Here is a 20,969-nt window from a genome sequence, read left to right as displayed (position 1 = left end):
ACCATGCACGCAGTAAGCATTACACCAATCTTGTTACATGTTACATTACATGATACAGCAACAAGCTGATCCCATGGTGTGTCTCGGAACCTGCATTTCTTACCCTGGTGGCACTCGGATGCTGCGTCCCCCCCCCCCCGTCCTGAGCGAAGGAAAGAGGGGAGGGTCAGGAACCCCTGCCTCCCCCCCCCCCCCGATTTACGCCACTGCTGCAGGGTCAGCAGTGCTCTGGTTAGGGGCTCGAAGAATGACACATCGATGTGCGGCGCCCACATTAAAACCCTCCTAGATAGAAGTGTCGTTTTCCAGCAAGCGAACATGGCAGTCTGGATTCGCAATTTAAAAAAAAAGGAAAAGAAAGTGGTGTACCATTAGCTCAGAAATATCCATGAATGGTTTCAAGCATAGGCATTGCCGTGAAACATAAGAGAAAGAGCAAGGTTGCTTCACGATCTTTTCGGGTCTGTCTCTTTATGACAGTCGTCGAACTTTTGTGAACGAAGTCCAAAAGCTGAATCACTTGAACACTTCCTCCTTTGCTTCCGCAGGTTTTCTTCTCAGAGAAGAACTTATTTGGCGATCCCATCGCTCGATCAGGGCTTCATCCTTGTATTCATGTTCTCCTCTCCTTTGGTGGAAACGCCCTGCAGGAGTCACGTTCTGAAACCAGTGTGCGTACCTGTACATTATTAAATCATTGCGTAATGTAGGTTCATTTGTCCGTTATGTATTTCTAGATTCCATTATTTTTGTATCCAAAAAGTTAACCAATGCCTACCCAACAGAAGTTGGTAAACATATACCTCCTGTTTGGGTTTATCATCATCAACAGCCTGACTACGCCCACTGCAGGGCAAATGCCTCTCCCATGTCTCTCCTATTAACCCTGTCATTTGCCTGCTTTGCCCACCGTATTCCCGCAAATTTTTTAATATTCGCCCAACAAACTTTCTGCCGCCCACTGCTACAATTGCCTTCTCTTGGAATCCACTCCGTTGCTCTTAAGGACCAGCGGTTATCTTGCCTTCGCATCGCATGCCTTGCCCAAGCCCATTTCTTCCTATTAATTTCGACTAGGATGTCATTAACCCGCGTTTGTTCCCTCGCCCACTCCGCCCACTCTGGTCTCTTATCGTCACACCAACATATTTCTTTCCATAGTTCATTTACCCTGGCAAATTTTCCACCGTCGGTATGTACCATTCCAACAGAGGCCAACAACAACAATGAAGAAGAGGAAAGAGCCTGACTGGGTGTGCGAGTGGCGCTAAGCGACGAGTGCCAGAGAAAGCGCCTAAGCCTCTAGTGCCCCCCTCCCTGCCCTCATCTGCTCAAAATTCGCTGCCGTATATAGCCGTACTATCTGGACTCAAGGAACACAAGCATGGACGTGCCAGTCATGACCGACGTGTGTCAGGGAGGGTCGTCACATGCTTCCACGCCTTGTATGGAACTGGGTGTCACTGAAAGCCTGGATGCGCTACAGACTGGCTTCGGCGGAAATTACGAGGACTGCGGTGAAGGGCGTGGTCTTGTCCCGAAAGCAGTCATCATCTGCCCGCAGACTCGTCAGGAGGGGTTGTCTGGAGTTGACAGCAAGAAGGAGGTTGCGTTGTGGGCTTTGCAGAAGCGCTGCTGTATGGTGCGGGATGAACGGAGTAATCGCACTGAGGAACGCTGCGGTAACATCGTGCGCCTGGGCGGAAATATGTCCTTGAGATTCGACGGGGCCGTCACGCCAACAGTCCTGGCATCCGCCATCTCCTTCGTGGTGAGTTCTTTGTGGCCGCAAAGGGACGCATGGAAAGCGCACCACTATTAACAACTCGGATTAGCACACGTGGACGCTGAACTAGTTTATGACAAAGTGGGAGTTAAGTGCTTCACCGCCAGGGATAGGTATCTTGATAGGAGTACTCACTGTTTTTTAGTACAGTGTTGGCACTCTGATTTTTTGCTTCTATTGAAAATTTCGCCTTTAGTTTCTGGCCTATCAATCCAACCTGCAGTCTACACGTAAACCACGACCCCTTGTGTGTGTCATGTTGTTCCCAACCTTAGGCTTCCCGCTCAACTGCGTCACCAATACGGTGGCCAAATTTGGTGATATAAAGTCATAAAACTACGTTTCCAATAATGAAACAGATCTGCCATCTCTAATCTATATTATTGTCACCACCGGAGAAAAAAAACTCGAAAAGAGAAAAAAAACAAAGAAGCCTTGTCTAAAGATATCGAATTGTTTGCTTTAGTCAACACGCTGATGGTGCTGGGAGGGCACGCGGCCTAGCGACAAAGAATTTTTCCCTTGCACATCTTGTCAGAAAAGATAATCTGGTCCAATCTTCGGTTTGCTGTGGTCCATTTTTACTCATTCACGTCTTAAAAGACGCCTGTGTTTCACAGAATAAGAGCCACGTACGACGACGAGTTGTAGTGCTACCATGCAAGCTAAATATGTTGTGGAGATGACACTTAGGTATAGTTAGTTTCTCCCTTGCCGTTGTTCTTATTGAACTCAACGCAGTCCGTCACTTTCTGTTGTTAGGATTTCCACTCAGGACATTGGTTTCGTTTGACGCCATGCATGTATCCTCATTGGGAACTTCAGTTCCCTGGAACAGCGCTTCACATCTGCCACGCCTATTGGGACTTCTACAGGGCCTGCCTCTTCTGGTGTTCCTGGGCGTGATGATGCGCCACCGGCAGTCCACCTTGCCGCTGCTCACCGACCTGAAGGTGCCAGCGCTGATTGTGGTCGAGTCTTTAATCTTCGCCGGCCCCGAGGTTGTGCTTCACCTGTGTCTCGAGGCGCTACACAAGGGGAGGCACAGCGCATCCTTCGCCGTCTTGGTCCTGACCAGGCTGATCTATACGGTGTGGCTGGTCGTCTCGTTCAGGGTGAATGGTCCCCTGCTGGCCTCGGGATTAGCGGTGAGGGTGACAAGACTGGCTCCTAATAAACTTCGAGACATAATTTCATGTAAAAAATTGAGGAAACACCGCTTTGAGGATATGGCGCGATAGCGTTATTGAGCCCCTTCAGCGGCTTGGAGTCTTTTTTGCGTATCGCTTCGCAGACATGGTCATTTTATAGTTTAGATTTACAGAAAGCGGGAAGTCATCACACCACACTCGTGGCACATAGTTTCAGGAGTTAAGTTACGCGCAACTGACATGGCCTGGTAGCTGTTTCAAACACAGCCATCTCTCACGATCAGCCAATGTAACTGCCACCTGACACGGCGATGGATGGATAGAAAAAACTTTATTAGCGACAGATTTAAAGTGCTCTTGACCCTTATGGGTCACTGGCGCCGTGATCGATCCTTGGTCCAGGATGCCGCACTTGACAGCTTTCATCGTGGCTCGACGTAAGAGAAAGCGTTGCGCTTCCTCGCCATGGCTGGCCAGCAAGTGCTCCCATTGCGTCACACTCAGGTGGTCTATTCTAGGCTCTAAGTCTGCCTTAGGGCAGGTTCATGTCTATTGTAGGTTTACCCTGGCACCAAGGACACGGAATGTGAGCCTTGTCTCTAGCACTTTGAAATGATTACATTCAAGCATGCACCGTAGCATACCTGCACGGCTACAATTGGATCTCTTTTTGCAGCATCTTGGAACTTTTTGCAAGTTGTGAACTCGCACTGTGTCGAGTGATTCCGAACTGCCAACTCATAAACGACAGCTTCCGATTAGGGCTAACAGCTCGTCTTACATATCTCGAAACGGTAGCGTTAGCTCACACTTCCAAAAGTCCTACCTAGAAGACAACATAAATCCACGAGCGACCGTAAATAATTTGCTTGTAATTTACTGTGAGCATAAAACAGCAAATGACAAATTGAGCTTGAAAAAGCAGTCTTGAAGTCCGTTCGACGTCCAGCAAAACGGAACATATTCGTTACGCCAGAGCACGCAGAGCCGTGCAATGTGTTGTTATCGGTTTTTACGAAGTTCCTCGATCCCTTCCTCCTTTTGGCAAGGCTGCTTAAATGAAAGTTGTAGGGTGCCTTGATGCGCACGCCTCCTTGGAGCGCCTTGTCAGTCATTCTGTGAAGTGGTAAACGCTGCCTCCCAAGCGGCGATGGCCATTGCGCTCCCCACGCTTCATCGCAGGGGGTTGGGAGAGACCTGTGCGCGGCGTTTTTGGCAAAGTGCTCAGGAATGTGTGGCCCTGTTCACGAAACACTCGCTACATGGCTGGGGAATGTTTCTTCTTCCGAGATAAGCCAAACGGCTACTGGCAGCCTACGATCAGGTCGTGTGTTTTGTGCGAGTAATACCACATCTTCGACGTTCACGGTTGATTGGCGCGTACATAGTCACTGAATTTATCGTTTATTTGTTCTGTATCTTCCGCGTATATGTGTGCGTGTGCAATTGGTTTAACTTCTGGATAAGCAATGCTCTGCTCTTAAGCGCGTGTGTATATTTGCTAGCGTAGGCGTACGGATAAACGCTGCTGTGTCTTGTCACCACGTTGTTGCGTGTTTTTTTGGTTGCGCTGAAAAGTACACGTCCACAATACACTGCTACGTACAAGGAGCTATGTACAACAGAAAAAGTTGGTGCCTTGCACTAGCAGCAAGCTGAAGGAAAAGAAAGAAGAGTTGTCAGGTGTAGTGCATGATCTAGCTGAAATTCACCTGAAAGCCACCATTTTGCCGCTTGAAACGCTGTTAGCATTACGCAGTGACGGTAGCGTATTATAAGATAAAAAAAAAGAGTCGCGGTCGTTTCAGTTATGAAGTGAGTTAAAATACCTATTTCAAATTGCTAGGCAGTGATCACTTAAGAGTGTTATTGTGCCATCAGCACAGCGAATATCGCCAGGGTTGTTTTGTACTGGGCGCAGCATTATACAGCATGTGATTAAGCTAGTTGGTGACTGGAGGACATTATTCAGAAACAGCATCTGTTTTGTCGCCTATGCTTGTGTCTGGCTGTGTCTGAGTGCGCTTTTGTAATCATGTTAATCGTACAGCCAGCTACCAAATAGCTTTGATGCAGCATCTAAGAACAGTAGTTGTCTGCTGTTAAGAGCTTTAGCATCATTGTAAGTTAAATGCACTAACTATGGAAATTAAGGCAATGGCGGCAACAGCAATAAGTTACCGTATCGTTCTTACGGCTCTTTGTCAATGTTAAAGGTCCTCGAAAAATGCTGTGGTCGATTCAGCACTGAAGATAAGAATTATAAGATTTTAGTGTGATGGCATTTTACTTTGCCGACGCTTATTTTTACGTTTTGTTCAATTTATACAAATGTGCCAACCGTTCGCAATAAACGTTCCCATCATCTTCTCAACGCGGCGCGCCTTTCTTCGCCTCATGGTCGACATGCAGCTGCGCGATGCCCATGTGCTGCCTCCGCGTTGCGCACCAACATGGCGGCCGCGGCAAGGGCTTACGCTATAGTGCAAATGTCGCGGTTGTCTCCACCCTGAACGACGGAGCGGGGCAGGCGTGCATCGAGACACCCTAGGAAGTTATCTTTCGGCGACGCGACGTTGACGGAATGGAATCCAGCCTCCTGGGCTCGATTCTGAAACCACCGCCACGTTCTTTGAGAGAATCCGTCTACCAACTGGGTTGAATAGGTCTTCTAAGAAAGAAGTGCAGAGTTATAGAACAAGGGGGAGTGTGAACGATGATCGTATACGAAGATATAATGGAAAGGAAGCGGACGAAAAGCCCCTATAGTCTATCCAGTGCACCCTGTGTCGATTAAGAAAATACGTTAATTTTCTATGTACGGCCACGTCGTTCCTTCAAAAGCGGAATAATTTTGGCGCTTCTACAGTCGCATTTTGATTATTTGTGTCTCCATGGAACAATCTAGCCTCGAACTTAAAGGATAATTAAAAGCTAACTATCCCAACTTGTTTGTTATGTGTCCTTCAATCTCCCTGTCCTCTTGTCTTGAAGCGGTCCGGATGAGATTATTTGTACATGGACTGTTGCGATAGTGCATTTGTTGTGTCCGGCTTCAGAAATATCTGAATTCATTACAGAAGGGTTGGAAAAAATGTGTCAGTCTGTTTGGAACACGCAGCTGTTCTCTTTTATGCCTTCAACTTGCGGTTTATCTGCATTGTTTATCCATGTCGGCCGTGTACGGAAAAACCGCACTACTATGTTTTACTGAAAGATGTAACCTTTGTCGCCTTCTGAATAAGTGGGGGCTCTTTTGACGTCATCTAATGGAGAATGCTGCACTGGTTGTTTCTTCAGATGATGCGAGACCGTTTTGCTATGGCGGTGTTCTTGTACGCGTACGACGGCTACAGCAAGTACCTCATGTGCCTGCCCCGCACGCTGTCGTACCTGTACGGCTCGGAGACCTGTACACTTCCTACGTGGTGCCGGAAGCCGTCGGGTCGGTCGAAGGAAGACATCTTCGAGGCGTGCGCATGTCTGTATGAGATGTTGGCCATGTCAGAGCACGCCGAGGTTATCCAGGTATATTATATATATGGACCACTGTGGTCGGAGAATGTTTTCTTGCGCAATGCATGCTGGGTTACCAGGTTAGCGAATCTCTGCGCTAACAGCTTAAGCTGCAGACAGTAAAAATTCGGCCTTACGCCAATCTCCCCTTAAGCACAAAGTGAAACTAACGGAGTTTAAGAGAGGATTGAATTCTTTGACGCGCCTACCGACGACCAAACCTTCACTTTCAGTGCTAACAAATAAAAAATATCACGGTAGTTCTTGCGCTTGAGTAAAACCGAGGTGGCAGGGCACAATTGCTTTTAACTCAAGGGGCATCGGGGGATGCGGATGCTGACATACTGAGCTTCACACACTGCACGCACTGTGCACATATTTGCTTACAAGCTGAGGGTTAATGGTTGCTCTTTTACGATACTTGACACACACACACCATCCTTTAAAGGCTTGGATGATTGTGCTAAGCCTAACAATGGTAGTTTTTATACCTTTAACGACCCTAATCTGGAGGCAAGCTGCTTGTCCAGGCAGGCATAACACCCACATAGCTAGTCACTTTCACACAATCACGCTCCAATAACCAATGGAAAGAAGAAAGGTGCACGCTTCTAAAATATCCCGTTTTATAGCCATCGTGCCAAGGTTGGACAATTTTCCGCGGCTTGTGCGCCATCTGTTATTCTGCAGATGCACCACGAGAAGTACGGACCGCACATGCGGAACTTCGTGCGTGACAACACTCTCGGGGCCTGCGTATGGGTCTTCGCTCTGAGCTTGGCAGTGCTCGTGATCTTGCGCATGTTCAAGCTGATCTGGGGCGACATCGCCGCTGTGGTATTTCTCTGCAAGCGCTACATGGCAGAGCGGCGCAAAGGAGTCACTCGGAACGACGCCTTCCACACAGCGGCGCTAGCATTGCTTGCGGCTGACACGTCACGCATGGAGCCACTCCCTGTTGGTGAGCGTTCCATTGTAGGAGTAGTTGCAAAAAGGGTCATCTGACATCTAATCTTAATAGATATCCAATTTTTTCCTGCTAGTTCTTCTGTAGGGAAGGGTTAGTGCGAGGGCTATGCTGTATCTCCCTCAGATTATGTATCTCGTTACAGTACACAATTTTAGCTTTGTGTCCGCCGATATGTGAGACAGATACTGCGCCATTTCCTTTTCCCAAAAACCAATTTTCATTTTTTTTTCAGCCCAAATTTCAATATCACGGTAAAACAGATGCCCTTTGTAAAAAAAAAAAAGTGCTCTTAACACGGGTTACTATCATACGTCTTTTTGGTTACAGGCGCGAAAACAGACACAACACAACGTAGAAAGACGGGACGGAGCGCCACTCACAACTGAATTATTTGAGGGCATCACGGGCCTGTAACCAAAAAGATGTACAGTTACCAACTTGCCCCGCAAGACGTCCTTTTAAGCTATCATACGTCTTGAAAAGTTAGCTGGCCGAAGCGCAAATAACGGATGAAGGACAGAAGGAAGATATTTCGCTAGTGATAAAATAATGCGACCACCACGGATCACAAAGGCGGAACATTTGACACTGGCGTTCACGACTAACAGTGTTGTTGACAATTGGTCAGTACGCGTAGAAGCGGAGAGTAACGTCCGATAATGAGAAGGTACTTCCATCTGGCACCAGGAAGCCTCCATTTGCACTGAGCAGAAACTGCTGTATCTTGAAGGCAGGGATGTCTTAGCAAGTGTGGAAATAGTATCACTGCTGGCTTACCGAATGAATTCTGTTTGGCCGCTGTTTTTTTTTCTTTTTATTTCAATGTGACTTTATCTCCATATTTTCTATATGTTGCGCTGTTGGAATGAAACTTTGCAGCGGCAACCAGCCACCGTACATGTCGTCAACATGCTTGTACGTGCGCCCATTGTTTAATTAGTGTAGGATATGGGGCGAGTTGGCACCCTACTGAGCTTCGTAAGAACACCTCGAAAGCGTTCTGGTTGAAAATTGCCGTCGAGAAGAGACCAGAATTAACATGACATATTTTCTAAGCAACCGACATAGCTAATAAAATGCACCAGTGCCAACACTGCTTCATAATTCTCATTTCGCGGAGTCACCGCACGTTGACTGGTACCAAATCTTGGTGTACGAACCATTCAGTTCGCAGTTCCGGTCACGTGAGTTGGAAGTGCTGTAGTTGGTAAATAACGTTAGGCTTCATGGGCGATGCTTTCGTTCCCAAGATTCCGCTCACTGACAACAGGATATACTCATACTACGAAACGAAGCTGCTCTGGCGACGGAGCTAAAAAAAAAGACATTCAAAATAGGGCGACGAAGGCTGTTCGCTAAATCTCTTGTTGTACTGATCGAAGTGCATCTGAGGTACGACATGCGTTGATATCATGGCATGCGCCCATGGCACATATGAACGAGGTTCTGTTTGGTTGTGAGTCTTTTTAGCTAGAAACTTCTTAATGATTTAATTAATGCATGTATACAATTGCCAGTGATGTCTACTGAATATGACACTGAAGGTCTCCACATATTATTGTTAACTGATAAGTAACCTGGAATAATAGTTACTAATGCTGTGAGATGTAAAGTTGTGGCTGTCTAAGCCTTCAAGTCCTACTCGCACGAAGATGTCATAAATTACGAGACACACCTTATTTGAAAGTTATTTACAGGTTACGTGAATAGCAGTGTGTCCCCCGCAACATATGTTTAGATAAATCCCTCTTTATGCAACCATTAAGCTGGTCCTTTCTCTGCCTGGATGCCACGCACATTTAGAGTTGCGAGATTATGAGCATTGACCACTATCACCATTTTTATCTTATACACTATTTGCTAGCCACAATTTATCCACATTTCTTTGCGCGTTGCCTATATCTCTTTAGGTATGAGAACGTGCGCTTCCGGTATAATTCCTCTAAAGGGCCGTCAGTCCCTGCACGTGTTAACATCTGCTGGTCAGAATGCATTTCGTTCTCGTTGTAGGTACTGTGTCGCAATGTCATGCTTTCCGTATCCTAGTCGTACACCATGATCACTTGATATATCTGAGAGCAATTAAGTTGAGCACTGCTAGCTTGCTAATGATCGAAACATGCATCTTAGCTTTCAGTAATCTTTTAATTTTTACTTTAACATGTCTTGCTATGTTGCAAACCTTCGTATTTAAAATATGGCCCAAACGATTACAACCACCTTAGTGTTTATTGCTGCATGCGTATTGAAAATGTCAGTGGAAGTGAACTCCGGATTTGTTGCTGCCTTTTGCGACAAATGAAATTTTCAAGTCATTAAGACCATTAAAAGAAATAATAGAATACGAGCTGTCCTGATGTGTCTAAATATCGGAGAAAGGCTTAAGTTTGGGCGTTATTGTATGACATATTTGAGTAGCATGTGGTTGCTTTTATATTTATACGCTCCCGCGTTGGGTAGTACCCCATCTAGGGGATTTAAGTATTGATAAATAATGATGATAACGATAGTTGTCATTCTGACTGCCCTTTTGCACACCGAGCAGCTGGTCCGAGCCGCGCCACTTCAGAACGAGCTGAAGGCCAAGCACACGGATCGACATCGTCATCCGAAGCCGACACGACGGCGGGGATGCCGGCGCTGCCAACGGCTGCGTAGGTTTCGTACAAGAACCACGAGTCGCATCGGAAAGGGACCAAAATTGAACTCTTACGAACTAGAATTCGTCGTAGACGCTGCGCACTGAGCCAGATCTCGACTGCTCATTGACGCAGAAGCAGCTCCTGAGACATTTGGGGCATTCTTCTGAAGGAAAGCATTTTGAAGCCGGAAAGTCGCCTAAACTGCCGTCGCGTCTAGCTGAAATTTATATTTTGTGCAGAGCGGCGAGTTTATCAATTTATTGAAATGCGAATCTAATATGTATAGGTCATTTCGGATAAGAAATGCATTACTGAACAATGATGCGCGTAGGAATGAAATCACAATGGCATTTTCATTGCTACGCATTAGGTTATTGAACTTCCAAAAGGCCCTGATGGAGTGTGGGGAAAATATTTTATCTTGGAGTACCGTACTGGCACTGACAATAAATGTTGCTTCTCCTCATGTTGCCGCTGCAGCATGGCTGCCGCCACCACATGCCCATGTTGCCGCTGCGGCCGACGCTGGCGCCACCACACGCTGCTCCACGGCGCTTGCGTCATAGCAGCTGTGCTCCGGTTGGTCACGGGCTTCGCGTGGAACTAAATGGGAAGGGCTTCATGAAACAGCTTTCGCTGTACAGCGTGAATTTCATTTCAGCTCAAAGCACTCCATGAACATTTGAAAAAAAATTCATCATGTTCCAAGGAAGGTAAGCGTCAGTCGCAACAGATGCCGGAGGCGTCCAGAAAGGTAAATTCATGCAAAAAAGCCTTTAATATCTGTCGCAATGTTGCATTGCAGGGTGATGGAAAATTTTTGAATTAGGCCCGTTATTTAACCCTTTCGGCCCTGGAATTTTTATTTTGGGTGCATACTTTTTTCTGTTTTCACTGTGCCTAAGGTCCTACAACCAAGCAGTAGTTAGGGAGAAAACGTTCATACATAGCTCATAGCGCCTTGGGTGTCTTCATGGGTGGAGTCCCTAGTCCAGGACTCCTGCGGTGGCTGTGGCAGCTTGGGCCCTTTCGACGAGTGAAAGCTGATCATCGGGCTCCCACCTTGACCGCGCTTCTTTCCACTGCTCCACAATAAGTTTAAAGCACGAGGTGCAAGTATTTCGCCAACGGCAAAGGGACCACGTAGGTACCCGCCAATGGCAACACCAAAGTGAGTCAAGAAGTGCGTTATTTAGGAGTGTGGAGGGCACTAAAGCGGTTCCTGAAGTTTCTAAGGACGAAACACGGTGGTTTGGGCTAGTTGGTTGCTATTCATAATGCAGACAAGTTTCGCAACATGAATAAAACGCACACAGAAGACAAGGAACAAACAAGGCAGCACAGTCCTGTCTTGTTTGTTCCTTGTCATCCGTGTGCGTTTTATTCATGCTGCGAAACTTGTCTACTCTAATGAAGAGCTGGATCTAGCACTTTCTATGAAAAATACCGCACCATCCTGCTCCCCTTACCGTCATGCATCATTTCTCGCGCTCGTCGTAGACATGCGAGTGTTCGAGCTGATATTACGCCACGTTAACAACAAACGTTTTCAAAAGTTTCATAGCCTTAGTACGAGACTACAGCGGAAAACATGAAGGTTATCCTCAGATTTGTATTGGCCGCTTAAATCATGGCTTATACGTCGCTTCAGTGCCGCTTACAGCGAAGTCTAAATGCTCGGCAGGTACAAGGAACAATGTATCTGGCTCGCGCCTGTTTTCAACCCTCAATCTCGGATTTTGCAGTGTTTGTTTGTCCAAACCCTCTCTCCGTGACGTTGAGGTTGTTCGGGAGGAGCAACCTAGGTCTCTCAAGCTAGCACCTGCAATGGCTTGGCAGTGGCGAATTTCTTAACCGCTGTACCACTGCGCCAGGAGTGCGAGTACACCCAGCGATCTATGTATGTAGAGAATGGTCAAGTCTGCATATATAGGCGTTAATACATTTTCTTCTGGACTTAAATGTGTCCACATCAACCGCAATGCTCATGAGCTGTAAGGAGAAGCCGGTCTTTCGCCAGTCATGGGCAATCGCAGGAAAGCGCGCAGGCCATAAAAGGAAAGGTTGCGAAAACTGCAGGTGATAAGAAGCGGAGGAAATTGTGGATTGGCGCGGGGACGGATGATACACGAAGCCGCAACGGTGTGGGAGGCCGCCACTGCGAGGAAAAGTGGTTATGCCACACTGCATTGTCTTGCGCGCGAAGTGCCGCGCTTCAGCCAACGTGCTTTCCACATTCCCTAATGCAGACTCCTAGTTTCTTGGCTCTTAGCTATAGGTGATCTGAACAATATGTGGCCACGTCACGATCGCACTATTCCTTTCGTTTTCTTGAGCCTCAAACTCCCCCTCTCTTTATATCAGAGTAAATTAAACTTTTACATTGATGTGTACGGTCTAGACAGTTGGCTTATTTTCACAAAAAATTTTTGCCGCCTAAAGAGATGAATATGTTGTTCTCCATCAGTACTGTTGTTCCTTGCTACTCCCTATGGCATTGTAACTGTTGTTTTTAGTCCTGATTGTGAAACACGACGCATGTATTTTTCACCCTGTAACTGATGTTTGCAGCAATAAAGTTCATTGCGATAAGTATTTGAACACTAATATGAAGTGCTTGTTCTGTCAACATACTTTTCTAGATTCCTGGCCACTGGAGGATCAATACAAGACATTGCAATGAGCTACAGGATTCATGCATCCACAGTGGCAAATATCATAAAGGAGACACTTCCAGCAATCTATGATTGCCTGAAGCCTGTCGTACTTAGCTGTCCAAGTGAGAGAGAGTGGGAAAGAATAAGAGAGCAATATGAAAATAGATGGAATTTCCCAAATGCGATAGGAAGTATCGGCGGCAAACACTTTGCTATCAAATGCCCAGACAACAGTGGGTCAGACTTTTTCAATTACAAGGGGTACTACTCATTGCTAATGCTCGCTGTTGCAGATGCCAATTATCGCTTTATTGCGGTTGACATTGGAGCTCAAGGCCGGCTTTCAGATGGCGCGTTTTTCAAAGAGAGCGATCTCAAGAAAGCCATCGAAGATGGAACCCTGGGACTCCCTTCAGGAGTTTCTAGCTGGCCAGTTTGTTTGGTTGGGGATGCAGCATTCCCTCTGCAAACTTATATGATGCGCCCCTATCCTGGCAGGAAGTTAGAAGAAAGAAAAAAAGTATTTATCTATCGCCTCTCAAGAGCCCGCAGGTGTGTTGAAAATGCTTTTGGCATTTTAGTTTCTAGATGGCGAGTGTTTTTGGGTACCGTGGAGGGCAAGCCAGAGCTCCTCACCTCTATGATAGAAGCAGCGGTGGTCCTTCATAATTTCCTCATGGCTGACAATGCATACTGCCCTGACAATTACGGGGACAGGCCAAGTGAGGAAACTGTGCAGGACGGAGAATGGAGGTGCACGGTTGCCCAAATTGATGCCACTGCACCACCATCAAGCCACCGACCTAGCTCAGCTGCTATGGCAATGAGGGATGAAATTGCAGACTACTTCATGTCTGCTGAAGGCTCATTGCCATGGCAGTTGAGTGTTGTCAGGCGGAGCTAGTACCGCTTTAATGCAGACATGAAATTGCTTTTCTGTCTTGATCCTGCTGTCTTTTCATAGTCTTTTTTTTTTGTCTGACTGTAAGGAACCTCCGTCCATTGAATAATCAATGTTTTGAGTAGAGAGCCATGAGGCATAAGGTTTAAGGCGATGTTCAGTGCTGTAAATACCACATGTCAAAAACAAAATAACAATGCACTGAACTGCAATGCAGGAAAATTTGAAACAAAATTAAGGGCAAACACCCACGGTTTCTTCTTTGTGTATCATTAAATTTCTTTTTCATCCTTTCTAGGTCTCCATTGTTATCTTAGATGTATTACTGGGGACAGAAGTTTCTGGGATGAGAGTTCTAGGAAAAACATTTATTGCAGCTCCACCTCACTACCCAGTCGCCTATTGCGGAGAAACCAAGGAGCATTTACGCCTTTAATGCCTTCATACAATATCAGATGACCTTTTTCCTAGAATTTGCGTCCCGGAAACTTTTGCACCCAGTAGTACTTGAAATGTATGGAATTGTGTTTTCATTCAATAACATGCAGGTTTGTCAACCATTAAAATGTAGCCACATTTTCAACATTTTAAAGTTTCCTTGAATTCAAGCATATCTTGCTATTAATTCTTGCTATCCACTGTATAACATTTTCCATTGCAAAACTTTCTTTTTCTCATATGTTCGATAATTTCATGCACGTTCTGTTTACACAATACTCCCATGCATAGTCGGTTAGTTGTTTGAATGAATGAATAAATAAATGAGCCAAACTTTTCTTCGTGACCTCATTAGGCTGTATACTCTTTGTAGTAAGCCTGAGCTTCTCTCAATGTTTTGTTTGGTCAGGATGCCAAACTGACTGCATTAAAAAAATTCAACCATGCATTTGCCTTCTTTCATTTTTTTGCCAAGCTTTAGGTTCTTTCATGACTTTGCATCCATTTTGATCTCTTAATCCTTCACTAAGACACTTTTTTTCACCACGCCACATGCATTCCTCTACAAGAAACTGGTACCTTATATGAAACTCCTTTTACACAAGGAACCAACTGCGACCTTTCTCAGACATGTGAGCCAAAAGTATGCTGTAGTGCAAGTTTCAATGAGGAGAAATCAATACAATTAGTCTTTAAAATTTCACCATACTTTTCATATAAACTGCACAGTACAGGTGGTTCAGCAACACGGCTGCTTAACACTCTAATTGCAAGTTGCGTATCATATGCTGTATCGTCTTATTCCTGTTGATACAGGTGATATAAACTGTCTTCCTTTGATTAAAATTATTCCAGTCTCAATGGAGGTCGGTTTACATGCTTTGGCATCTCTACATACATTTATAATACAAGAGTTGAGAACAGTACCTGCAGTCAGTCACCCATTAGTAAAGCTGTAGCTTTCTCTGAGATAACAAAACCTTTTTTTCAATGGAGAACTCTTTTGTAATGTTGGTAAAAACTGTTCACAACTCTAGTACGCGTGAAAAAAAAAGAGAATAAGCCACTCAATCACAATGAAACTTAGCAACATTGTGCTGTATAACAGTGTGCAAATAAGTAAAATGATAGCATTGCACTGAACCATGCCCTGCTTTTCATCACAGTGATGCTCTGAAAAAAATAACACAAAATTAAATTTCATTTTATGTACTGATTCTCAAAATTCTGTGTACAGGATTACAAATTGAGCTCATAACTTAGTATAAAAACGATAGCAAAAATAGCAATACATATCACATGGAAACAAAAAATCACTTATAAAATGAGATCACAAATAGCAATACATATCACATGGAAAGAAAAAATCACTTATAAAATGAGATCACAAATAGCGATACATATCACATGGAAAGAAAAAATCACTTATAAAATGACATCAAACACAGCAATACATATCACATCCAAAGAGAAGAACAATAGGTTACGAACAATCATTTGCTCAATATCGTGTTCCTGCAGGTGACTCAAAAATAAGGTGAAATAAAATTTCCATGCTGGATGGACATGGGGAGAAGCCTTTGCCCTGCAGTGAGCGTAGTCAGGCTGATGATCATGATATCACAGGATATTTATAAAATGCGTACATTAAAACTGCTAAAAGAGCATTGTTAGGTACCAACGGCCACAAACTTAACATGAATCCTTCACAGTGTCGCTTGGACTGACATTTGCACCAGGGAGCACTGGTCGCTGGGCCTGAGCACACGCTGCAGAGCTTTATTCGAAATGCTCCGCAGTTTTGGAAACATTTGTCCAAGAAAAACAAACCTGTCGACCAAGTTCTGCACAATGGCATTCTTGTCACTGATAAAGCAACCATTGCCGAACATTTTAATACATATTTCTACAGTGTATTTTCGAAATCAAACTCCCAACTACGTCACCCTGCTGTATCATGTTCTCCAGAAATAAGCATTGTATCCTCTGCTGCAGTGTTTTTAATGTTGTTAAATCTGAAAACAAAAGTGTCTCCTGGTCCTGACGGGATTCCAAATATGTTCTTGCACCATTATAGTGAAATGGTAGTGAAATGGTATCTAAATTCCTGGCTATAATTTTTCGTGGAAGCCTATCAACTAGCAGTGTTCCTTCAGATTGGAGAGTTGGGTGGATTCTGCCAATGATTAAAAAAGGCACCGCAATAACTGTTACAAATTTTCATCCCATATTATTGACATCTTGTTCTTGTACACTTATTGAGCATATTGTAGCCATTTAAATAAATACCTTTCTAAATGACACAGATATTCTCTCTCCCCTTCAACACGAATTTAGAAAAGGACTTTCAACCGTCATTCAACTAACATCTGTAATTCAGTTTTGCTGATACTTTGAACAGGTCACGGCAAATTGACATTATTTTCCTGGATTTTAAGAAAGCGTTTGACCCTGTTCCACATGAAAAACTAATATGTAAGCTTGCGTTTACTGGGCTTCCTTCCTTCGTAATTAACTGGGTGTCTGCTTACCTTTCTAACCGCATACAGTTTGTCAGCACTGATAATCATTGTTCCAGCTACCTCCCAGTCACCTCTGGCATACCACAGGGAAGTGTGCTGGGTCCATTGCTCTTGTCGATATATATAAATGACATTGCTGACTTAATTAGTGAACCAATACAAATTAGGCTCTTTGCCTATGATAGTGTTTTGTTTAATGAAATCACGTCGTGCAAAGATTAGGTCATTCTTAATTCTAACCTTCAGAACACTGATTCCTGGTGCAGTCGATAGGACATGAAGCTTAACAATGAGAAAACAGTATCCACGAAAGTAACCAATAAAAGGAATAACCAATAATTTGCGTATAACCTTCCACCTCACCAGCTTGAGGAAGTTTACGAATACAAATACCTAGGTGTTACTCTAACCAGCAATCTCAGCTGGAATAAAAACGTATCTAACAAATGTACATCATCTTTCAAGAAACTTAGCATCCTCAGGCATAAATTAAAATCTGCCCCTGCTAGTGCAAAACTCCTAGCCTACACGTTCATCATCAGACCTAAACTAGACTACGCATGCACCGTCTGGGACCCTTACACAAAACGTAACATCGACATGTTGGAAATGATCCAGCAAAAATCTGTTGCATTCATTTTTAACAAATACCGTTCCACTGACTCACCAACCGCTCTGTTGGCGCAACACAATGTACAGACACTGCAAACAAGTAGAAAAATTCAAAGGTTGAAGCTACTTTTCTTACTCAAAAATAAGCTTTCCATCAGCCCTGATCCATTTATTAAACCCAGCACAACGCGACTAACGAGAAATCATCACCTGGACTCACTAACACCGTACAACGCTAGGGTCGATGTTTTTAAATACTCATTCTTTCCGCGCACAATAACACAATGGAATGAACTCCCGCCTGATCTACTAAACAACATCAATGCCTTTGACACAATTACTTGTTGAGAGTTGCTGAGTGCTTGTTTGTTGTTCAATGCCATTATATATATTTTTTTCTGCGATGTTATTCGCTGTATTTCTTTTTTATGCTTTTTTGCCCCTCCTGCCAGGACCCATTTAGGGTCTGTAGTATACTGTAAATAAATAATAAAATACTGTGTGGGTGTCTGCAGCGGGTGATGATGGAGGGTGCTCTGAAGCCACCATGGCATGGTCACAGGTCACATAACCAAGCGGCCAACACTTTCAGAGTCTGATGTGAGTTCAAGCCACGCTCTTAAGCATTTCTATCAAGTTTGCGTGTGGCAGTACTCAGACTTTGGCACTTGTAAAGCAAATATAGTTGCGCATAATGATCACACCATGATGATATAACTACTAGCATGATATAGGATGGATTTAAAAGAAAAATAACAGGACAAACCTTTTTTCCTTTTCTAGTTCATGCACTGTCATGCTCGCAACCATTTCTTGCTATTCTAAATAGGAACGTGTCTAGTTCTATGCTTTAAAAAAAATTGCACTAGTTGCACAATGGAAGTGAGCTATAGCCAAGTCATTTTTGGCATCTAGTATTGCAGCATCCGTATATAATTGTACTCTTTTAACCTGGACCCCTTTGGGACATTAAACCCCATAAACCAAACCATCTTTTAATAACAAGTAAGCATGAGCATGACAAAGGGAACAAATATGAAAAATTTTAACCGTGTAATGCCCAGGCATTACAAAAATAATTTATGAACTTCAAGGACCCTGTCTCTCATCACTGAAAAAATAATAAAAAGCCAGAGGCAGTTATGAAGAAAAACATCATTAAAGCATAACTAACTCAAGGTATTCAATGAAATTTCTGAATGGATAAGGATAATAAAATGTAAATATGCACACTCATGCAATTATTGAATAGCATAAAGGTTACAGCAAGTTTGTGCGACATGCTCTGGGAGGAATAGCATGGCAAGGAAAGACATGGACTAAAGAAATAAAACACACAAGTGCCAACCGGACGTAAAATCATAGAGCATAAGCGAAATCCAAGGGCACGTGCTTGACTTTCGTCATTGGCAGCAAAGGAAATGAGGACACACGGATCTAAACATTGAAGAGAAAAAGAGCCCGATGTACTGCTCAACCACATTACTAGTACTTCGGGCTCTTTTTCTCTTTATTGTTTAGATCCGTCTGTGCTCGTTTTCGTGGCTCCCAATGCCGAATGTCAAGCATGTGCCCTTGGATTTTTGCTTGTGCTCCCAAGATTTTGCCTCTGGTCGGCGCTTGTGTGCGTGTTTTCTTTCTTTAGTCCATGTCTTTTCCTGCTGCTCCATTCCTCCCTGATCATGCAGGTCAATCCAGCTCTTCCTCACATTCAGAAATGACCTGCATGATCTTTGCCTTGCACTTGGATGCCATTTTTCTTGACATCCTGTCTAAGCTGAGGCCGACAGGCAGGCCAAATGCCTCATCTTCGCTCATTTTTTTTTGCAGCTGTCCCAACAGCTCTTCCTCAAATGCATCAGTTTTTTTTGCTTTGTTTTCAGATGTTTTGGTGCTGCTGTGGTGGGAACTGGTGGTGTCAGAGGTGATGGTAGTAATGGTGTCGATGCACCTGCACGCAATGCGGCGTCCAAGAAACTGTCTGCCATAGGTGACGATGGCCTACTGCTCTGTGTGGTCATCAATATGTCCTCCACAGTATCGCCATCACCAGAAGAACAGGAAGCGGCACTCAGGCTGCATGTCGTTCTGCACAGTAAAAGTTTACATGGATTGAGAAATACCAGGCCCGCACTGGCAAGGCTGAAGAATTTCGTTTGTGCACCCACATCACTTGGCCACGTTAGTGGCACTTACTGTGCATGCTGGAAAGTGCCAAGGATAATTAATATTGTAGAGCACATGGACAGGCCTTTTTTGCATTTTTATCACTGATTAATATTCACTGAATTTTTTTCTTTATATACAGTTCTCTGCACAGGACACTTAACCAATGGGACAAAATGTGCATAAAAGTACCTGACTAGCTTTAATCCCTCAAACATTGTGCAAGAAAAAACACTGCTTGTTTCCAATTATAGTAAACACAGCATTTTTATGAACACACAAAAAAAAGTATTATTGACGCACACTTGAAAAATGCAAAATGCCATCCGGATTCCGGCCGCTAAAAAAAAAAGACTCGCAAGCTAGGTTCCCTGCACCGCATGACAGCAGCGTCGTGTGAGGAAGCAGTACACCGGATCCAAAGCAGCGAATAAAATACTGCTGTTTCGAGAAAAACAGCAAACACGCGATTAAAGAGCTGAGCATTTAATGTGACTACCATACTAAACAGCAATAAACGGTGCCGCAGAACTCTGACAATGCATAAAAACTCACTTCCTCGGGCGGCCGCAATCCTTGTAGAAGGCCATGGACTCGGCGAATTCCCATGTTCGCCGGGAGACATAGCCGCTGCCGCTCCGTTTACTACCTTCTATCGCTTTCAGCTCGCGCGTGTACCGGTCCCTTAAGCGCTTCCACAGTTTAAGGCAATCGTCAACTGAAACAAGAAAATCAAGACAAAAACCACACACATTGCCATGCCTACCGGATCCGGAGATATGTGCACACGAGCATGCAGCATTGACGCACCTGTCGGGAGGCCTGCATGCAGGCGGATTTGCTCCCAGGCGTTGTTTTTTCTCTCCACGTCGCGGTAGTCCAGGCGTTTCGTGTCGTAGACACAAGGATGCTGCCGCACGGCGTCTAAAAATCTGTCTACGACGGAATCCGTGAGGTCCGCCGTGCTCTCGTTGGAGGCGGCCATCTTGTGCTAGTACGGAGCAGCAACGACGAGAGAGGGCGCGCAGTGCGGACTACTTCGGCGCGGCCCGCGCGAAACGCATCCGGCTGCATTTCGCGCCGGGCGCCGTCAGACCGCGCCGGAAGCCGCCGAACACGCTGGCGGTCCTTTAGCGTTCGCTCGTAAACAAACATGGCGGCGCACTGCACGGCCGCTTTGGACCAAATGCAGCAGCGCGCCGCGTTCTTCGGCGCCATTTCTCGCTATAAATGAAGGCATTCGCTTTTAATTTGCGTACTCTCACTTATACGTCGAGGTTTGAGTAACAACTAGGCCATGGTTTTGAGATACTTTGCCGGATTTTGAGCAGCTAAGCCTAACTATATGTCGTGCACATAGCCAAATAGCAAAACGACTACACTGCAGCTCTTCAGTTTTGTGCTAGATTTAACATTTTCCTATATTTTCATAGTTTTTCCCTTGAAAAAAAAAGACTGGTAATTCCCTTACTATATCCATTAGTAACTGCAGAAAATCAGAAGTTTCTCCAGCCCAGACCCGCCGCGGTGGCTCAGTGGTTAGGGCGCTCGACTACTGATCCGGAGTTCCCGGGTTCGAACCCGACCGCGGCGGCTGCGTTTTTATGG

General features: G+C 44.8%; 2 protein-coding genes across 4 annotated transcripts in view; one reads left to right on the top strand and one right to left on the bottom strand.

Annotated features, from left to right (window-relative positions):
• LOC144133010 (uncharacterized) overlaps positions 1-10,305 on the top strand; it is a 36,929-nt gene extending 26,624 nt beyond the window's left edge. The window contains exons 2-7 of one of the 3 annotated variants that reach the window (XM_077665797.1): positions 549-671; positions 1,214-1,771; positions 2,662-2,934; positions 6,238-6,465; positions 7,144-7,414; positions 9,969-10,305. In XM_077665797.1, the coding sequence (XP_077521923.1) occupies positions 1,385-1,771; positions 2,662-2,934; positions 6,238-6,465; positions 7,144-7,414; positions 9,969-10,081 (1,272 nt within the window). In that variant the 5' untranslated portion in view covers positions 549-671; positions 1,214-1,384 and the 3' untranslated portion in view covers positions 10,082-10,305. Of the gene's footprint in view, positions 1-548; positions 672-1,211; positions 1,772-2,661; positions 2,935-6,237; positions 6,466-7,143; positions 7,415-9,968 lie in introns of all 3 variants that reach the window. The other 2 variants (XM_077665795.1, XM_077665798.1) reach the window with 2 other exon arrangements.
• A 7,653-nt stretch (positions 10,306-17,958) lies between these two features.
• On the bottom strand, positions 17,959-20,407 carry LOC144135251 (uncharacterized). Its single transcript, XM_077667983.1, has 3 exons — positions 20,172-20,407; positions 19,917-20,079; positions 17,959-19,283 (listed from the first exon to the last, which is right to left on the bottom strand). The coding sequence occupies exons 1-3, from the start codon at positions 20,344-20,346 to the stop codon at positions 19,010-19,012; spliced, it is 612 nt and encodes a 203-aa protein (XP_077524109.1). The 5' UTR covers positions 20,347-20,407; the 3' UTR covers positions 17,959-19,009.
• Between the last annotated feature and the right edge of the window lie 562 nt (positions 20,408-20,969).

Source organism: Amblyomma americanum, chromosome 5 (genome assembly GCF_052857255.1).
Source record: "Amblyomma americanum isolate KBUSLIRL-KWMA chromosome 5, ASM5285725v1, whole genome shotgun sequence".
Lineage (NCBI taxonomy): Eukaryota > Metazoa > Arthropoda > Arachnida > Ixodida > Ixodidae > Amblyomma > Amblyomma americanum.
This window is presented reverse-complemented; position numbering and strand designations above follow the sequence as displayed.